General features: G+C 39.4%; 1 protein-coding gene across 4 annotated transcripts in view; it reads left to right on the forward strand.

Moving 5' to 3' along the window:
- Lmpt (Limpet) overlaps positions 1-17,364 on the forward strand; it is a 512,992-nt gene that overhangs the window by 480,152 nt on the left and 15,476 nt on the right. For 3 of the 4 annotated variants that reach the window (XM_065224671.1, XM_065224672.1, XM_065224673.1), the window contains 2 exons: positions 16,651-16,820; positions 16,888-17,074. In XM_065224671.1, the coding sequence (XP_065080743.1) occupies positions 16,651-16,820; positions 16,888-17,074 (357 nt within the window). Of the gene's footprint in view, positions 1-5,388; positions 5,957-16,650; positions 16,821-16,887; positions 17,075-17,364 lie in introns of those variants that run through there. The other variant, XM_065224674.1, reaches the window with a different exon arrangement.

A 17,364-nucleotide genomic window follows, 5' to 3' on the forward strand; every position in this document is an offset into this window, starting at 1 on the left:
GGTCGGTGGGATTTTTCTGAGGCATAAAAATCTCTGGTCACGTCTTCCTTCGGAAGGGAAGTAAAGCCGTTGGTCCCGGCCCATATGTGTTTGAATGGATGCGATATCCTACGCAGGTATGGAAGCTGCCTTCCTGCACATTCGATTGCCGTCAATGGATGGCAATCGATGTCCGTCGGTGATTGGCACTAGATTGAGGAACAGAGACTGACGGTAAATAAAGGAAAGAAGAAGAAGAAGAAGAAGAAGTTATAGTCCTTATAGCTGCGCTATAAATTTTGCCAAAAAAATGATTTGTACATAAATAAATGAGTTCATGATAGAATACCAAAACATTAAAAATGTTATTGCTTCACTGAAGACAAAAATGTTTAAAATTTAAAATTAATATTTCTCACAAATACCATTTTTTTAAAATCGGTAATTTTTCTACAAATATGCAGACCATTTATCTATAACTCGTTCATATATCTGGGCCTTTTTATAGAAACAGAGTTATTTAACAAAAACTTTTTCGTGTTCGCACTGAATAAAATCAATGATTTTTTTTAGTGTAGACATGAAAAATATTGAAATGTTGAGACTCATGTAAAACCTACCACTCAACCGGATTTCACTCAACAAGCTCCAAATGAAAGGTACACTAAAAAAGATATTGAAGACGTAGTTAATCCTAATGTGAATAATATAGAAAATTTAATTTTAATGTTATGTTTAATTGGCAGAGTATGAAAAACTGGCGTTCTTATTTCATATTTTTTATTTTATCTTATTTAGAGAATAACTTATATATATTATCAGAAAACTTTGTAGCTGCAATTTGACTATCGGCAATAGGCTGAAAACTGTGAAATTTTTGTGTACCAGATATCGTTTTTGCGTGGTGAAACAAATCTTCTAGTTCTTCTGACATTTTTTCGTATTGCTCAGTAGATATATAACAGAAATTCAATTTTGTGATGCTTTTCTCTGTTTGTTTACCTGCCCAGCCGTAGAGCTCTCGTGGGGTTGAAATAGTATTTCCGTATTCTTGGGCAAGGCTTGCTCTTTTTGCCATTCGTTTTAAAGTTCCACCAATAGCATCACAGGGACCTTTGCCATGAGATGTTGCAAAGAAATGCCAATCTGCTTCCAATTTGTGCATTGATTTGATGTTACATAGACTGGCAAAAAAAATCTGTTCTTATAATTAGCAGCTGCTCCATCTGACATAAATGTAATTTTGGAGAAATCTATTGATATTTTTAATAATTCTATCAGTTTTGAAATGAACAATTGAACTGCTATTGTATCATGGGCCAATACCTCTGATATTATTATAAAACTGACGTTTTCTATTTTACTGTCCTACATATAATAAACCACAAAAGGGTGAATAGTTGTCTGAGCGTTATTCCAATGGTAACCCTGAGCAGCGTTCTGAATAATAAATGAATAGCTCTCAGAGAAATCGCAAATTACAATTAATTCATCTTCTTTTAGAGAATCTTTTTTGTTCTTTAGAAATAAAGACTGTTCTTTAAAAATAAAGTCATGTCATGAGTGATTAACTTATCAATTTTATCTACGAAGTACGTGGAAAACTTTCTTCTAATAGTACAGCAAGTTCGTCTGCAACTTTTTCATTGGTGGCACATTTCTTGCAAGCTCGAAAATAACACTCTGTCGTCCTAATAGAAAAACTACAAAGCAGTTTATCCATTATTTCTTCCTGGGATACGATTCCTAAACTATTTAGCATTAATTTTATATTTTCGTGGATTGTGCACACGCATATATTATGAGTACCTTTACTATCAAGTAGCAGCCAATTTTAATACTCGCATACGTTTCTTCAAATATTGTATACGCCTCTTTGAGAGACATCATAAGAAGTCGCTTCTGAACCCGTTCTTTCAGGCCATTTCGGAGTTCAGACACGTAATCGTTAATTCCAGGCATTGGCCTGCTTATAAACGGCAAATAATATATATTTTCTAGGTAAATTTTGTGACATTGAAACTGGTTTTCTCACTCGTTAAAAAAATCTTGTTTGCGATTTATGTGATTTGATATATCGACACCCATATTTACCATAACATGTTCCGTCCATATCACCGAAACTAGTTGACCCTTCCTTAATATTCAAAAGCTTTATAAAAGATCATTTTATTTTTCATTTGGAGTTTAACTCAATCTTATCAGATGGTAGACGTGAAACACGTCTTTCGAAATTTTTAAATTTGTCGTTCCCACCATGAAAAAAAAATCATAGATTTTATTCAGTGCGAACACGAAAAAGTTTTTGTTGAATAACTTTTTTCCTTTAAAAGTGCCCATCTTGAGATGTATCAACGAGTTGTATATAAATGGTATGTCTATCTTTAGAAAAAGTTTAAGATTAAAAAAATTGCGTTTTTGAGAAATCTAATTTTTATGTTTTAAAAATTATTTTTTCAGTGTAGAAAAAAGACTTTATTTTTTTTTATATTTTCTTACAAAAGCTTATTTATTTCTCTACAAATCATCCTTTGGCAATTGTTATAATTTTGTGAAGAAAATGATGACAAAAAAGTTCTGCCCTTTCCAAAAGTTGGTCTAGATTTTTTTTAAGAAAATAAGTATGCAAAGTTGCTTAAGTAGACGAAATCTATACACTTACAATGTTTCATTGACATCTGAGAGGGTGCTGCCAACCATTTGTCGAGTTAGCATGAAATTCGTCGTTACTATAAAAATCGCTTCATCTAATATTGTGATAATTTGTTTAAAAACGTGCCTCAATTTTACGATCCAATCACCAATTCCCGTTCTGCATCAAATTTAAAAAAATAATAGATCGAGATAACAAAAGAATGCAGAGTGAGGAAATGGTAATTTGAATTGGACAATGCACTTGCTTATTCAATTCATCATTATTTTTCGAGGTCTTATGTTTGAGATCCTTTAACCATTTGTTTAATTTTCAAGAAGCATGATATGTTTGCTACTTTATAAAATTTCTCGAAGTGGCAATCGCAATCAACAGAAGATTGGAACTATATCTTTCCGAACAATTAATGTCACTATTGGTCACATTTTTTATTGTTTTAACGTCACAATTTGCTCACTATTTTTGTTATATTAGTCACTAAAGTCACTACCATTATACCACATACCCACTACCAGCTCTGGAATTACCATGAACTCCTATGAGATACTACAATTTTTTCAAGTTGCTTGATATTTTCTGATGACCCCTAAAATGTCTGAGATTTTCTGATTTCATAAAAGTTTTCAAAGATTCTCTGAGATTCTTCTCCGAATCACTGAACTTCATCAATATAATAAAATATTCCGTAAACTTTTCCGGAGTTGCCTGAACATTTCTGAAGCTTCTGACCATCTCTAAAGTGTAGTTCACGATACTAAGGTTCCTTAAGCTTCTTAGGTGTTCTGAATGAAATGGAAAGTCAAGATTCCACTGAATTTTTATAAGTTTATCCTTAGTTTCTCTGAAGTGCCCTTGAACGTCTCCTAACAGTCTTTCTGGTATCTAACGCTCCTTTAGCCTTTCTGAAGTTGCCTGACCTTTTCAAAAAATTGTAAAATTTGCTATCCTTCTTCGAAGTTCTGATGACCTCATCCAAGTTCGGTGAACTACTCTAAAGTATTTTTTTCAACTTCCGTGTTTTTTTCAACACATTTTTTTCAGAACTTCTGATAAGATCAGCGAAGAATACCGTAATCATCACAGATAAAAATAGTAGATAGTACGTTAGCAGCGTTAGAAGCCTATTGTTGTGTATGGAGACTTCCATACACAACAATAGGCTTCTAACGCTGCTAACGTACCGCAACAATAGGGCTGTTTCCCCTTGCAATTTTCAACTTCAAGCTGGAGCAGGTTTTTGAATATGAAACTGCACGTTTAACGATCAATAATTCAATGTAGGGGAAATGGCCTATGGATCTAAGATTGGGCCCATTGCTAAAAATCTGTTATTTATCAATTTTATCTAAAGGCTGCACCGTTTAAAATCCGCACACACTCAAATTGCTATAACTTTTGATCCGTTGGATAAAATTAATTGCGTAGACATAGTTTAATGTGTATTGTTTACACTCTGTGAGTTGATTTCATTAGGTGCGCAAAAGTTTTCAATTTGGCGATGAAAGAACAGTGCGTGCGTGAAAAAGTTTTGCACTAGTACTTTGAGAATAAGGATCTGTCGCATCGTGCCATCGGAAAAAAAAGTTGGGAATCGCGAATTCCATGCTTAAACATAGGCCCGAAAATACATCAATGTGCCAAATGTATTTTTTTTGTAATGCTTCTAACAAAATTTGTGAACATTTGAGAGCTTCGACCATCGTCAGAGAGGTTCTTCCAATCTATTTAAGTAATGCCGCACTGCCGAGTCCGCAGGTGTTCAAATTATGCATCGTACGAGTTCGAGTTGGCTCATATGCATAAATAGTAGTGAACAAGTGCTTCTTTAGCACCTACTCGGAGGTTGAAACACCAGTTTGACACGAATAAAGAATTTTTTTCAGATCTTCAAACTTTTCAGACCATTCTTATGAATCACCACAACAAATTACGTGAATTATGCGAGCATTTTGGTTGCCTCGCTTTGTGGTTTATTGAACCCAGTTCAAATTCCATTGTACAATTCACCAGCTATAAGGTATCTTCGTTACTAGTTATGATGGCACAGAACTATTCCAAGCATCCGAAAGCTACCGTAGCTCCGAATCAAGTTTCACAACATGCATGACTGGGACGTAACTTGATTCGAAAGAAACCCCCCAGGGACTCCAAAAAGTTCATACTACCTCGGATCTGGCTCTGACACGCAAATTCTCTCCTCCGGTTCCATGTGCTGAGCTGTTGCATTTCTCTCAGTGTCACTGTGCTGCTGAGTATCACTTTTCGAGCTGTGGCACTTGAGGCTCTTTTCCTAGACAAAAAGACGAGGTTTATAAGAATCCACCTATAAGGGTAGTTTGGATGCTTTTTTTACTCCGTGCGTCATGATTTGGATTATTTGACGGAACAATTTTCGGGGTACAGAAATATCAAACTGCAACAGCATTAAGAAACAAATGATTGTGCTACCCTTCTCCAACCAAGCAAAGGTTATTAGAAACAACAAAACACGCAAACCTCGCATAAGACCTATCCACCTATCGATCTGCCAGGTTTTGTTTTGCTCCGAGCACACTGCACGAGAGTCAAGCTTTTCTGCTAGCGAGTTGTTGGGAAGAGCTTTGCTCCATCAACGACAGCAACCAACGAACGAACGGACAACCGGAGAGACACGCCACACACAATAAGAATAACACTGGCGCTGGTCGCCGGTTTCAGTTATGAATGAACTTTTGATTGGATTACATCGGTGCTAGCGACGACGACGAAGAAGACGCACAGAGCTCGGATTCCGTGGGGAAGACTCGCGCAGCATAACACTCTCTAAGTCGATATAGATCTGACCTAAGAGCCTTTAAAACGTTCGCCGTTGCCATCGATCTTCGTTCGTAGGCGCCGCGATTCGGTTTCGATCGCAAAAAAAAAACGCAGCGCGTGTGAAAGTGACTCGTACTAGTGGAAAAGTGGTTGGCTCTCCTTGGGATCATTCCGGGTCTATTATTAGAGTTGTTGGAAAGTGATTGGAATATCGTTTACGCAGATCAGAAGAAAGTGAAAAGTGTCGGGTTTTGTGAGCCCCAAACGAAGGCTGGTGTAGTTTCAAGTGTTTGATAAGCTCAGAAGCCAACATGGCAACCGACATTCTATCGACGGATTTCGACCGGTTGAGGCTCAAGACCAAAACCGTCGGTGGCGAAAGGATCAAACGGGCCAAGGACAACAACGAGGATATCGCCGTGCTGAGCATGTTCCTGCCGGGAGCTACGGCTGCGAAAGAGAATGCCAACTTCCGGTGTCACCTGGGCATCGAGTGCCGGTTGGACGATTGTCGCGATACGACACCAGGTATAGGATGGGATGAATATCAGCTTCTGATTCTATTATGCGTTAAAGTAACACCATGCTCGAGGTTCAATTCCAAATTTTTGGATTAAAAATGTTCTCGACTTTCCAGGGTATAAAGTAACATTTGTGCTTGCCACACAATATACGAATGCAAAAATAGTATAGGACTGGAACAGTTTCTATTAACAACTGTAGATGTGCATAAAGAACACTATGTTCAGGGTGGGGGACTAAAGTTTCAATTAGGACAGACACGGAAGCTCAAAATGGTTTTTTTTTTTATCCTTGATTTGTTTTCCGTCGATCTTGTTTTCCGTACTGAGTACCAATGCTACCGACGCCAGGGAGGCAGCTCCCACACCTAGACCCTACCTATCGACCCATCAACTCTTGGACCGGGGACCGACGGTTTTCTGCCTCAGAAAATCCCGGTGGCGCCGACTGGGATTGAACCCAGGCCTTTGGGGTGAAAGACAATCACGCTTACCACTACACCAACGGCAACTAAAGAAGATAGCGGCAGCGGAACCGCAGCGGCAGCGGCAGCGGAAAAGCCCGTTCTGAGTAAGCCTACTTGTCGGGTTGAAAATTAGTTGAAAGCAAATCGACTTCGGTTAGGCATCTTGATGTCATTTGTAACAACTGTCAAACTAGCCGCTTCCGTTCCACTTCCGCCCACATGCGTTTGGGTCTTTAGGTACGATATCTGGGAAAACCTGTTTCACGGATTATTTTAGAAAGATGCTAGACCATTTGAACACTAGTTTCCACCATGAAATCCAACAGATGTCGCTCCACCAGTTTTGTAGTATGGAGGTTTACAGAAATTCTACAATTTCCCTTGAAGTATTCATCTTCTTCTTCTTCTTCGCATTTCAAGCTTATTGCATATCGCATATTAGCTTATTGCGTGCTCTCAACTTAGTGTTCTAGATGCACTTCCATAGTTATTAATTGAGAGCTTTCGATGCCTGTACCATTTTTGCATTGGTATAATTGTGTGGCAAGTCCAATCATACTCCTATGCCCAGGGAAGTCGAGAAATTGTCCAACCCGAAAAATTCCTAGACCGGGAATCGAACCCAGCCACCTCCAGTATGGTCTTGCTTTGTAGCTGCGCCTTTACCGACTGAGCTAAGGAAGTATTCAATCATGACTAAAACATGGCTGTTGTATTTTATATGAACTGTTTCAATTTAAAATTAAAACAGAAACGCACCCCTCGCAATACTGAGTGGCAGTTTCATTATTCGAACACTTTTTTGCACCAGATTTTCAACTGCTCGACTATTTGGTTTTATTTCTGAGCGGGTTTGAAACATGAATGGAACTCTATTTCAAATTTCTTCGGGTGCATTTATTGATGTTTCTCGTAGATGTTCAGAGAACTTCATAGAAGTTGAGAAGTTTCAATAGAAATTTGGGAATTTTACAGAAGTTTTGGAAGTTTGAGAATATTTTATAGAAGTGCGGAGAGCTTCATTTAAATAAGCAAGAGCTTCACAAAAAAGGACTGAACTGTATGGAAATTGTATTTTTTTAAAAACTTTCAGGGAGTATCATTAAAGTATAGGAAATTTCGAGGATAATTTAAAAAAAAGTGAGAGGTATTTCATAATAGATAGGGGAACATTATAGTTGTTCTGCGAATGTCATAAATAGTATATCACGTACTTCATGAAAATTCATGGACCTTGCGTCCTATAAAGTCCTCTGGATACTGTTTCAAGCCTGTAGGTTGATCAGGTACTATTCTGATGAAGATCTCAAACTATCCAACAAATCAAATCGCATCTCCCAGACATCCCATGATACCAGGTGACTCAGAAAATATTCCAAAAGCCTTCAGGTGATCAGAGACCTCCCAAAAGTTCTCAGAATGTTCTCATGTCTTCAGGTTGATTTAGTATAGTTCTGAAGATCTTCAACTGCCCAACAATTTAAATGAAAACCCCCAGATATTCACCCACGATAACAGGTTGCTCAGAAATTGTTTCAAAGACTATCAGGTGATCAGCAATCTCCATAAATAATCATAATTTCTTTGCATGTTTCGACAGCAGAATCGTCCGGGATCTCTTCTCGTGCTTCCAACTCATTACCTGATACTGGATTACGAATCATATGTAGGGATGAACACCAAACACCGTTGTAAACTGCGCGTTGCGCTGATCGTGTTGCCGTTTCATTTTTGACAGTTTCAAATTTTAGAACTGTCAAGTAGTTTGAAACTCAGCAGTGCGAACGGCCTTAGTAATTTGCCAAAGTTTCTGTGCAAACGCCAGATATTTGAGCAACTTCTACACGTCAATAAAAGCAGGTTTTCGATCAAGAAAAATGGTAAAATAGGAAGATTGCTGATCAACGCAAATCAAAGATAAAGGCAGATTGATGGCCAAGCTAAATTGCTAAACAACGCATGTTTTTGATAAAGATAGATCGTTGATCAAGGCAAAAAGTTGCTCATGGCAGATTCAAGGCAAGTTGTTGGTCGAAGCATATTTTTGATAATAATGAGAGATCATTTATGAAGGCAGATTGTTGATCCGGGAAAATTGTTCATATCGGTAGATTGTTGATCAATATAGATTATAGATCAAGGAAGATTGTAGAGCAGTGCAAGTTGATTGGCAGATTGTAGAGCAATACAAGTTGTTGATCAAGGCCGATTTGTTGACCATGTCAAGTTGTTGTTTACGACAAATAGTTTATTAAGGCAAATTGTTAATGAATGCCTGTTGTTCATCAAGGAAGATATTTAATTAAAGCAAAATTTTCACCATCAAACCAGATTGTCAATCAAGACAAACTATTCATCAAGAAAATTTTTGAGTGAAGACACTTTGTTGATCAAGATGTATTGTCGATTAAGGCAAATAATTGATCGTAGATTGAGATTTACCCAGAAAAAAATAAAGTGAAGAAATAACGATATTTTGCGTACGAGAACGGTAAAATATCAATTTGCTAATGATTATACCATCACTGCGTCAATACAAACCATTTATTACTGCTGATTGTTGATCAAGGCAAAACGTTACTTATGGCAGATTGTTGATAAACCCAAGTAACAATTTGGGTTCTATGAAGGTTCTGTAGACCATTATTTGGACTTGTAGAATGCTTTACAATCTTGATAAAACTTGCAATGCTACTTGGGAAGGCAATTCGATGATGATGGAAAATGTACGATCATGGCAGAATATTAATCATGGCAAATTGTTGATCAACACACATTTTTTTTTATCAACATAGATTGTTGATCAAGGCTTGTTCTTGATGAAGGTAAATTGTTGATAACGGAAGATCGGACATTATGGTAGTTTATTGGTCAAGGCAAGTTCATGATGATAAAAAATTGATAATCAAGATAGAATATTGATCAAATCAATCAAGGTAGATGTTAGCTCAAGAAAGATTGCTAATAAAGGCAAATTGTCAACCAAGGTAAATTTTCGATCAACGCATATTATTGATTATTGATGTATTCGTCGTCATCGAGTAGCTTCTTCACGTTCTCCTTACTCAGCTTCAACTGGTTTTTGTTGTATTTACCGCTAGGTCCCGCTCGCATCTCGGTTCGGACTACTTTAATTACTACGGGCGTTTTGACGGCCGAAAGCCCTGCTAACTCCTGATCAAGATCCACCATTTGTTCCTCGAACGATTTGTGGTTCGCCTTCATCCGCTTGATCTGCTCCATCTTCTTCTTGAGCATCTCCGCTTGCCAAGCCTTTTGCTCCTTTTCTACTTCCGCGCGCATCTGCAGCTCCAACTCCATCTTCTTACTTTCGAACGCACGCTGCATCTCCCTTTCCTTTTTTCGCAGCTGCAGCTCCACCGGCAGCTCTTCGTATTGCTTCTTCTGACGTTCTTCTAGCGCCCGCACTTTTGCTCCGAGCCTGCTTCTTGGCGTCCTTCTGCTTTTGGTACTCCTGGGCCTTATTCTGACAGGCCTTACTTTGGCAGTACCACTTCTTCAGCGATTTGCCCTCCGAGATGCCCACGCAACCCGTCGCAGCCGATCATCTCTTCCGCACACGTTGATGGACCGCAAATCCCACACGGAGTTTCCGTGAGATTAAGGACGGTTTTGTCCTTCACGGATTCGGAATCGGACGTCATTTTGTGGCAGGTCCGACTTCTCACTTGGACACTTTGAGTGTCACTTTGTTTTTCATTTTTTTTTTTAATTTCAAGGGAGCCATTTTGAAAATTTTACAAGATCCAAAATGGCTGAATTTTAGTAAACATGTGAATCATTGCCCTTGCAAAGTTTCATGCAAATCTGAGATGGTCGAGTTTTTTTCGATTCGTCAATTGATGTGGAGTTGCTCTTTAAGTCAGATTCCTTTTCGCTGAAAGTCCAGTAACTGATACAACACTTATCTGTCCAAATTTTCCAACCGATCATTCATGAACGATTATTGATTCCATACTTCAACAAACCACATTGTCAAATGTATTCAAGTTATAATAGGATAAAAAGTTTTAATCCATAGAAAGGTTACATCTTATCCATTTGACAGGTTGTCAGCGCGATTTTGACGTGTTGCCTCACATAAAGCAACCAACGATACAGACAAAACGGTTGCTACAACTACCATGACAAACTCGCTCTGTAACATAGCTCGATCCGAGTGGTAGAAGGATAATGATATATTGCTTGCCTGCTTTGTTGCAATATACACGAATGAGGACATAGCTTGATCTGAATCGAGAAAAGACATAACAAAAAAACTCCCATCAACATACGTGTATCATCTTCGGCTTTACTTCGTGAAGCAGCTTGCTCGTTTCCTTCTACAGCCCTGAGTGAGCGGTTTCTCACGGGTTGCTTGTCATGAGAAAAAAGGAAGAAGATTATATCATTATTGCTTTCCACTTCTGACATAGCGTTATCATTCGGTTAGTTGATCGCTTGTCATTTTGTCATTTGGAGATATTTTTGATTCCTTGGTCACTATATTGATATATAGATTCAATCTCTTTAGGGTACGATTGTTTGAATGTGACAGCCAAATCTCTCCCTTTTTATGACCTGTTGGTCCATATTTAGGCAAATCTCTCTTATCGCTTAATCATGTAGGAGCTGGTTGGTTGTCTTTATTAAGGAGCTTTTCAGCCAGACGCTGGTTCATCTCCGATCTGTAGGAGCTGTCAAATTGACACCACACTGTTACAAAATACCCAACAACCACTCCATTTGTAGTTACCGTTGAGTTACTTGTCTCCTTCACTCTATGGGCCAATTTACCTTTAGTATTTAGACCCATTTAGTAAGATTTAAAAGGAGGTGAATAAATCGGCGGCCCTTATTCTAATATTATCAAATAATGGAGAAGCAAAACTACCCAACAGGGGTAGTGAACTGTGAGAAACTAACGTTGAGTAAAATCAACTTATTGCACGTAATCTAATTAAAACTTTAAAAATGACTTAATAGGAAGCTTACCGCTTAAAAAACATTCTGACACGCTTAAAAAACATTTGACATGTTTCTAAAAATAATGCAAAAAGATATTCAAAATCTAAGAAAATCAGTCTTATATAGATTATTTACAAAATTTTAAATTATTTTTTAACGTATTATGAAAATAATGTTGGCTCTAAATAAAACCGATTGGTCGATTTTTACGGTTTTTAAATTCCAACTTTTTGTCGTGATGACATTAAATTAAATTTTCTTCAGATTCAGAGAAGAAACTGTTTATTTTCGATATCTATTTCCAATAACTTTAGAAAAACCAAAAAGTATTTTTTTTTTTCCCGGTTGCAAGCTTCCCGTAAAGCTGAAATTTGCTTTGGCCCATATTCAAAAATTTCAATCATAGTTTCTTGCGACGCAGCAATATAGGCTGTAGCTGTCGTCATTTTATGTAAAATGGCAGGACAAATGCAATTATGACTGTTTTTTTTTTTTAGATTTTTGAAATCTTTTTCCAATGTTTTTAGAAAAATCGAAACGTTATTATTTTTTTCGGAGCAGTGAACTTCCCCTAAAAACCCCTTTGTAGGTTGAGCCAATGACGTACTGCTGATGACGTAATTGCCTCTATGTAGTTTCCCGCATTATCTCTTTCATATTTACGTATTCAGAGATCTCTACAATGCCAAAGTGAACGAAAAGAACTTCATCTTGGGTGTTTTTTTTTACCTGGCAGAACACCGTTGAAAACCAGCTTTACTTGAATTGTTCGCAGATCTCAAACCTTTTAGTCATATGGTAGAATTTTGTCCAATAAAAGATTTTAATATTTTTCCAAACCACAATGAATGACTCAGCATGACTAATGCATGCTGTTTTTTTTTGCCCAATCAACGCTGATCTAATATGCACCATCTCGAAATCGTAAAATGTCAAACTCTGTTTCCACAGTCCATTCTCTTATCACACTTCGCAATTTCAAGATCACACGGCGAATGAGAACGACCCAAATTTGAGTTTAGTTCACTCATAATCGCCAAAAATGCAGGAACTCAGCGATGAGTAAAATTTGTCTCATGTTTTCCCAGGTTTTTCCAGGATTTTCCAGGGAAAAATTCCCGAATTTAAGAAAAGTAAAGATTGGATTCACTCAGTCTATTGGTACTACTCCGAGACTGAAAAAAAATTTCGTCAATTTCCTAATTTTCCGGCAGATTTTTTAGGTTTTCCACAGGAAACCATGAGACAAATTTACTCATCGCTGAGTTCCTGCACTTTTGGCGATTATAAGTGAACTAAACTCAAATTTGGGTCGTTCTCATTCGCCGGGCATAAATCTCAAGATTTACGATGTTTATAAATCTGCAAATTTCAGATATCAAGAGCCACATGTGAAAAGGGCATACAAGCTTTTTGTAAACAAACCTTTGTAGGCCCTTCTCTCGACAACCGAGGGTCGTCCACGCAAACCAACAACATCATCGGGAAGGGTAAAGATTCCCCTACCCGATGATGATGATGGTTTGCGTTGGTGTCATATGAGTGGCGAGAAAATGGCATAAGATGGTTTGTTTACAAAAAGCTTGTATGCCCTTTTCACATGTTGTTCTTGATATTACTTGCTTCTCCGCAGCAAACAACAAGTAGCCGTTTCAGCTACGAACATTCAAAAAAACCTTAATATTTTGACTAGTGAAATTTCAAAGTGTAATGCAAAACCGGACGCTACAAGGAATCACCTTAACTTCCACCTGCACTACCGATCCAATCTTTCCCATGAAATCGGCAAAAACAAACACTCCACAATTCCATCGAACACAAGTTTGAGGCTAAGTGGTTTAACGTCAAAATTTTGCACACGCCCGTCCAAATCCCATCGCCAAGATTTGTGGCGACGACGACGACAACGAGAACGGCGTGCTCATGTACACTGATTCATTCCAACACCCGCGAAATTGTATATGGGATTTCTATGCAAATTCTTCCCCATACCCATCCACTCTGCTGCGAGCGATCGTTTGTGATCTTCACGTGTTACACATACAGTACGCAGCCCACACACATGGGCGGTCGTTTGAATTCCGCTCTCTTCTGAAGAGATGACGCTTCAATCGAATAGAGAAAAAAAACGTTCTGCTGTTGTGTGACCACCACCAGGTGGCAGGTACAAGGTTTCCAAGTTGTGATCTTTCTTTTTTTGCGTCAAAACAAGAGCCATTGGAAGAAATCGCGCGTGGGCGCATCGATCGCCACCGTGCGATCGCATTCAAGGAAGTCGGTGATATTTTGCAAAACGCGGCAATATGTTTATGGTCATCATCGCTCATCAGGCGGGTCATTAACGTTACCGACCGCGGTGTGAAGGTTTCCCGCGTGCCCATAGGGACGCTGTCAGCTGGAAATGTCAACCGTATTAACACCCTAATATGGCGTCCAAAACATCAATTTATTAATTGAACTTGGTGCTGCTCATTGGTGTAGAATTTCTGCGCAGTTTCTCTCGCTTGCTTTTCCATTTAGATGACGAGGGAGAGCTAAGGTATCCAAAACCGTGCAAAGGCTCCCACTCGCGCACCGACAAGTGCTGCCGGAGAGTTGATCGATCCTTATTTATCACAAAACTACCGCTCCGATCCGGTAGGTGATAATAAAATCGATTTTATAGTTTCGTTCCGGTTTCGACTTGTTCGCTGTGATGGTTTTGCTCGTAATGATGACATTAACCCTTACGTGAAAATGTATGCACATTTGGGGATTCGTGATCGTTCGTGCGGAATGGAATCTGCAGTATCTTGTACGATCTGTTGTGCAGGCAATTAGCAATGTTGTTAATTGATTGTAAACGACCGTGGTGATAACTGTAACGACAATTGGCAATAATGTGGATTTAAAAATGAAAACCGTTAAGTGCTGATGCGGATAGCCACCGTAGCTGATGGGACAGGAAACGATCAACCTGGGGGGAATTAATCGGTATTAAATGGAATTATCGAGCTGTAAAATATGGAAATGTCGACAGGTACTTAAGTTTGCCAATGACAACTACATTTAGCGACTGACTGAAATCGTTTGGGAAGAACTAAGAAATGATCAAGCACGCAGCCAGTTTCGCTATTTCAAAGCCGTAAGATCGTAACTAACCAATTGTGTTGATCTTAATTAAATAACCGATTGTACGGGTGCAAAGCATGTCTAAAAAGCTGATTCATTCCGAAGTGGAACGTGTAGCTACAGATTTTTCCACATAAATGTATTGGTCTTTCCCAACGAGCACCCACGCCTAAGCTGAGTCGCAGCCGTTAAGGCAGTGAATTACATATTAACGATCCGCAATCAATCTCTATGCCTCAATAAGTCCACAAATGCTCTGATGAAATAGTGGGTAAGCAAAAAATTTGAATTTTAAATTGCGTGCCTCCATATTTTCCCGGCGGCTAGAGGTCAACCGTAGTCTCGCGCTAACCCGCTGCCAGTGGCAACAAGTGTCATTTGTTTTGGCAAAGCGGTCCACAATGGTGGCGCCCACTCGCATCATAGATCATATACGAGGATCGAAATTTGAAACCAGGTTAAGCGCCATTGTTGTGCCAAATTTGAAACCAAACCCGGCTCGATAGTTATGTATTCGAGCACATTTCAAACTAAATCGGACTTCACTGCCTCCATTTTGCCAACCGTGATGAGAAACATTTTTATCTAACTTGTTTTGATCTATATTTGATCCGCCCACTTCCAAAGGAAACCCAAGCGACGCTTAATTGCATATCAATCTCTTAGCTTGCATACCACGGCGATTGACAATCACGGTTGGCATGACAACCCACGGTATAATCTCGATTGAGTGCACCCGAAGGCGATCCGGCATCGCGTGCGCAGGGTTCGGAAATGCGATCGGCTTAACTTCCTGCGCGTCAATCCATTCAGGTTTTGCGGTTTGATCTTATGTCACTTTTGCTTGGCAAAAAATATGGGGTACCATTTGAGAGTGACAGTTTGCGGTGGCTGCGTGCTTTGCAGACAATTACGTTTGCCAGGATGAATGCGAAGAATCCTATCTCCGGTATTCGTTCTCCACTGAAGAAAAGTCTCGAGAAAAGTGGTGCTATTAGTTATAATGGTTTTGCATAAAGTTGTCTCGCCAATCCACCGCCGTTGTCGTCGTTGATTGCGCCAACCCTTCTCGGGTAATAAACATTACGACAGCACTTTTTACGTTCATTGCACTAGAAAAAGTCTTCCCGCCCACACGCTTTGAACCGAAGCTAGGCCGCGATCAACGGCCATGTGGAAAGTGAAAACGTCGCCTTATAGGGTCGACCAGTGGTCGTAAATTTGCTCCCGGCTGACAAGATTATAAATGTGCAACACTCTTCTTCCGTACCACTCCGTTGAACACAGCAGCTGATTATACTGTGGCTATTCCATGAACAAATCAAACCCCTCACGATCGCAGAGCTTTTGTCCAGAATCTCCGATGAGACGCAAAAGTGTTATTTAAATTGCCACTTTGTAACCCCATTGGTGCTTATTCATCTTGCGAGCTCACGCTTTTTATTTGACAGTTCGCGTGAATTCCTGGCCTTCTACGGTAGCGTACGGACCAGCCTCCATGAATCATCCTCATCGTGATGTTCCATCGAACAAAGTCCGACCCGAGATCCGTGATCGTGTAGGACGCCCGGCATTACAGTTTAGTGTAGCAATAAAAATAACAATTTCATACTTCCAGGCTTAATAGCATCTATGCTTGTATACTTTATTGCGTTCTTCTTTTCGCCATGTTTGTCCATACGGTCCTCCGATCTTACGGAACGCGCGTGCAAGTCATGCGTTTCACTGACCTGACTCAATCACGTTGCCCTGTCTTTACATGCCCTGGCATCCCGTGTATGATGTTCTTTCTTGATGGGATTAAACGGGTTTTACTTGGTGCAACTTATCAAGTGCCGGCACTTGCATTTCCGTCAATGAAGTGCACTCTTGGGCGTTGCTTAATGGAATCAACTACCGAAGAGTGAAGCACAACGAATTGTTTACTGACACTAATTAAATAATGGCTGTGTTCAATTGATAAATATTGAATCATATATGGATTACTTTCAGGCTTTTTATTGACCAATCAATACATGAAATGCGCAAGAATGTAGTTTATTGATTGGTAGCGTCGTTTTATTTTTTAGAGTGACATCATGTTTCTCCCAAGTACCCGTATTTTAACGATTACGACTAACATTTTATAACAATTATTTCTTCCTTCGCCGAACAGGAACCAAAAAAATGGAATACAAGACCAGACAGTGGCACGAGAAGTGCTTCTGCTGCTGCGTCTGCAAGACCGCCATCGGTACCAAATCGTTCATCCCCCGTGAACAGGAAATCTACTGTGCCGGTTGCTACGAGGAAAAGTACGCAACCCGTTGCATCAAGTGCAAGAAGGTAATTCGAAAAAAAAGGCAGCAGATCGAGGGAACATTTTGAACAAACGCCTCTCTCTCTTCCACAGATCATCACCAGCGGTGGTGTGACCTACAAGAACGAACCGTGGCATCGTGAGTGCTTCACCTGCACCCACTGTCAGGTGTCCCTGGCCGGGCAGCGCTTCACCAGCCGCGACGAGAAGCCGTACTGTGCCGAGTGCTTCGGGGAACTATTCGCCAAGAGATGCACCGCCTGTATCAAGCCAATCACTGGTAAGTGGTTAATAATTTGGAAACTTCGGGATTCGTGTTATTTGGTGGTGAAGCGTCACTTTTATTTTGTGACGTGTGTTATTTGGTAATGGAACGTCACTCGCAAAATCGGAGCATTTACGATTATAGTTGCTATATTCATAGTCTGGCAGATAGAATCTCGGAAACCAATTCGACAGTGAGCATTCATAAGGGCGTATACGCGATGATCGATTCTCTTCATCGATTTTCTCTTTCGTTAATAACTCGCTAGATTTAACGTTTGTCGGTGCGTTTGCTGTTGCTTTTGA

This window comes from Ochlerotatus camptorhynchus, unplaced genomic scaffold (genome assembly GCF_037179485.1).
Source record: "Ochlerotatus camptorhynchus isolate MF236.1 unplaced genomic scaffold, CSIRO-AGI_Acam_v1.1 ptg000213l, whole genome shotgun sequence".
Taxonomy (NCBI): Eukaryota; Metazoa; Arthropoda; class Insecta; order Diptera; family Culicidae; genus Ochlerotatus; species Ochlerotatus camptorhynchus.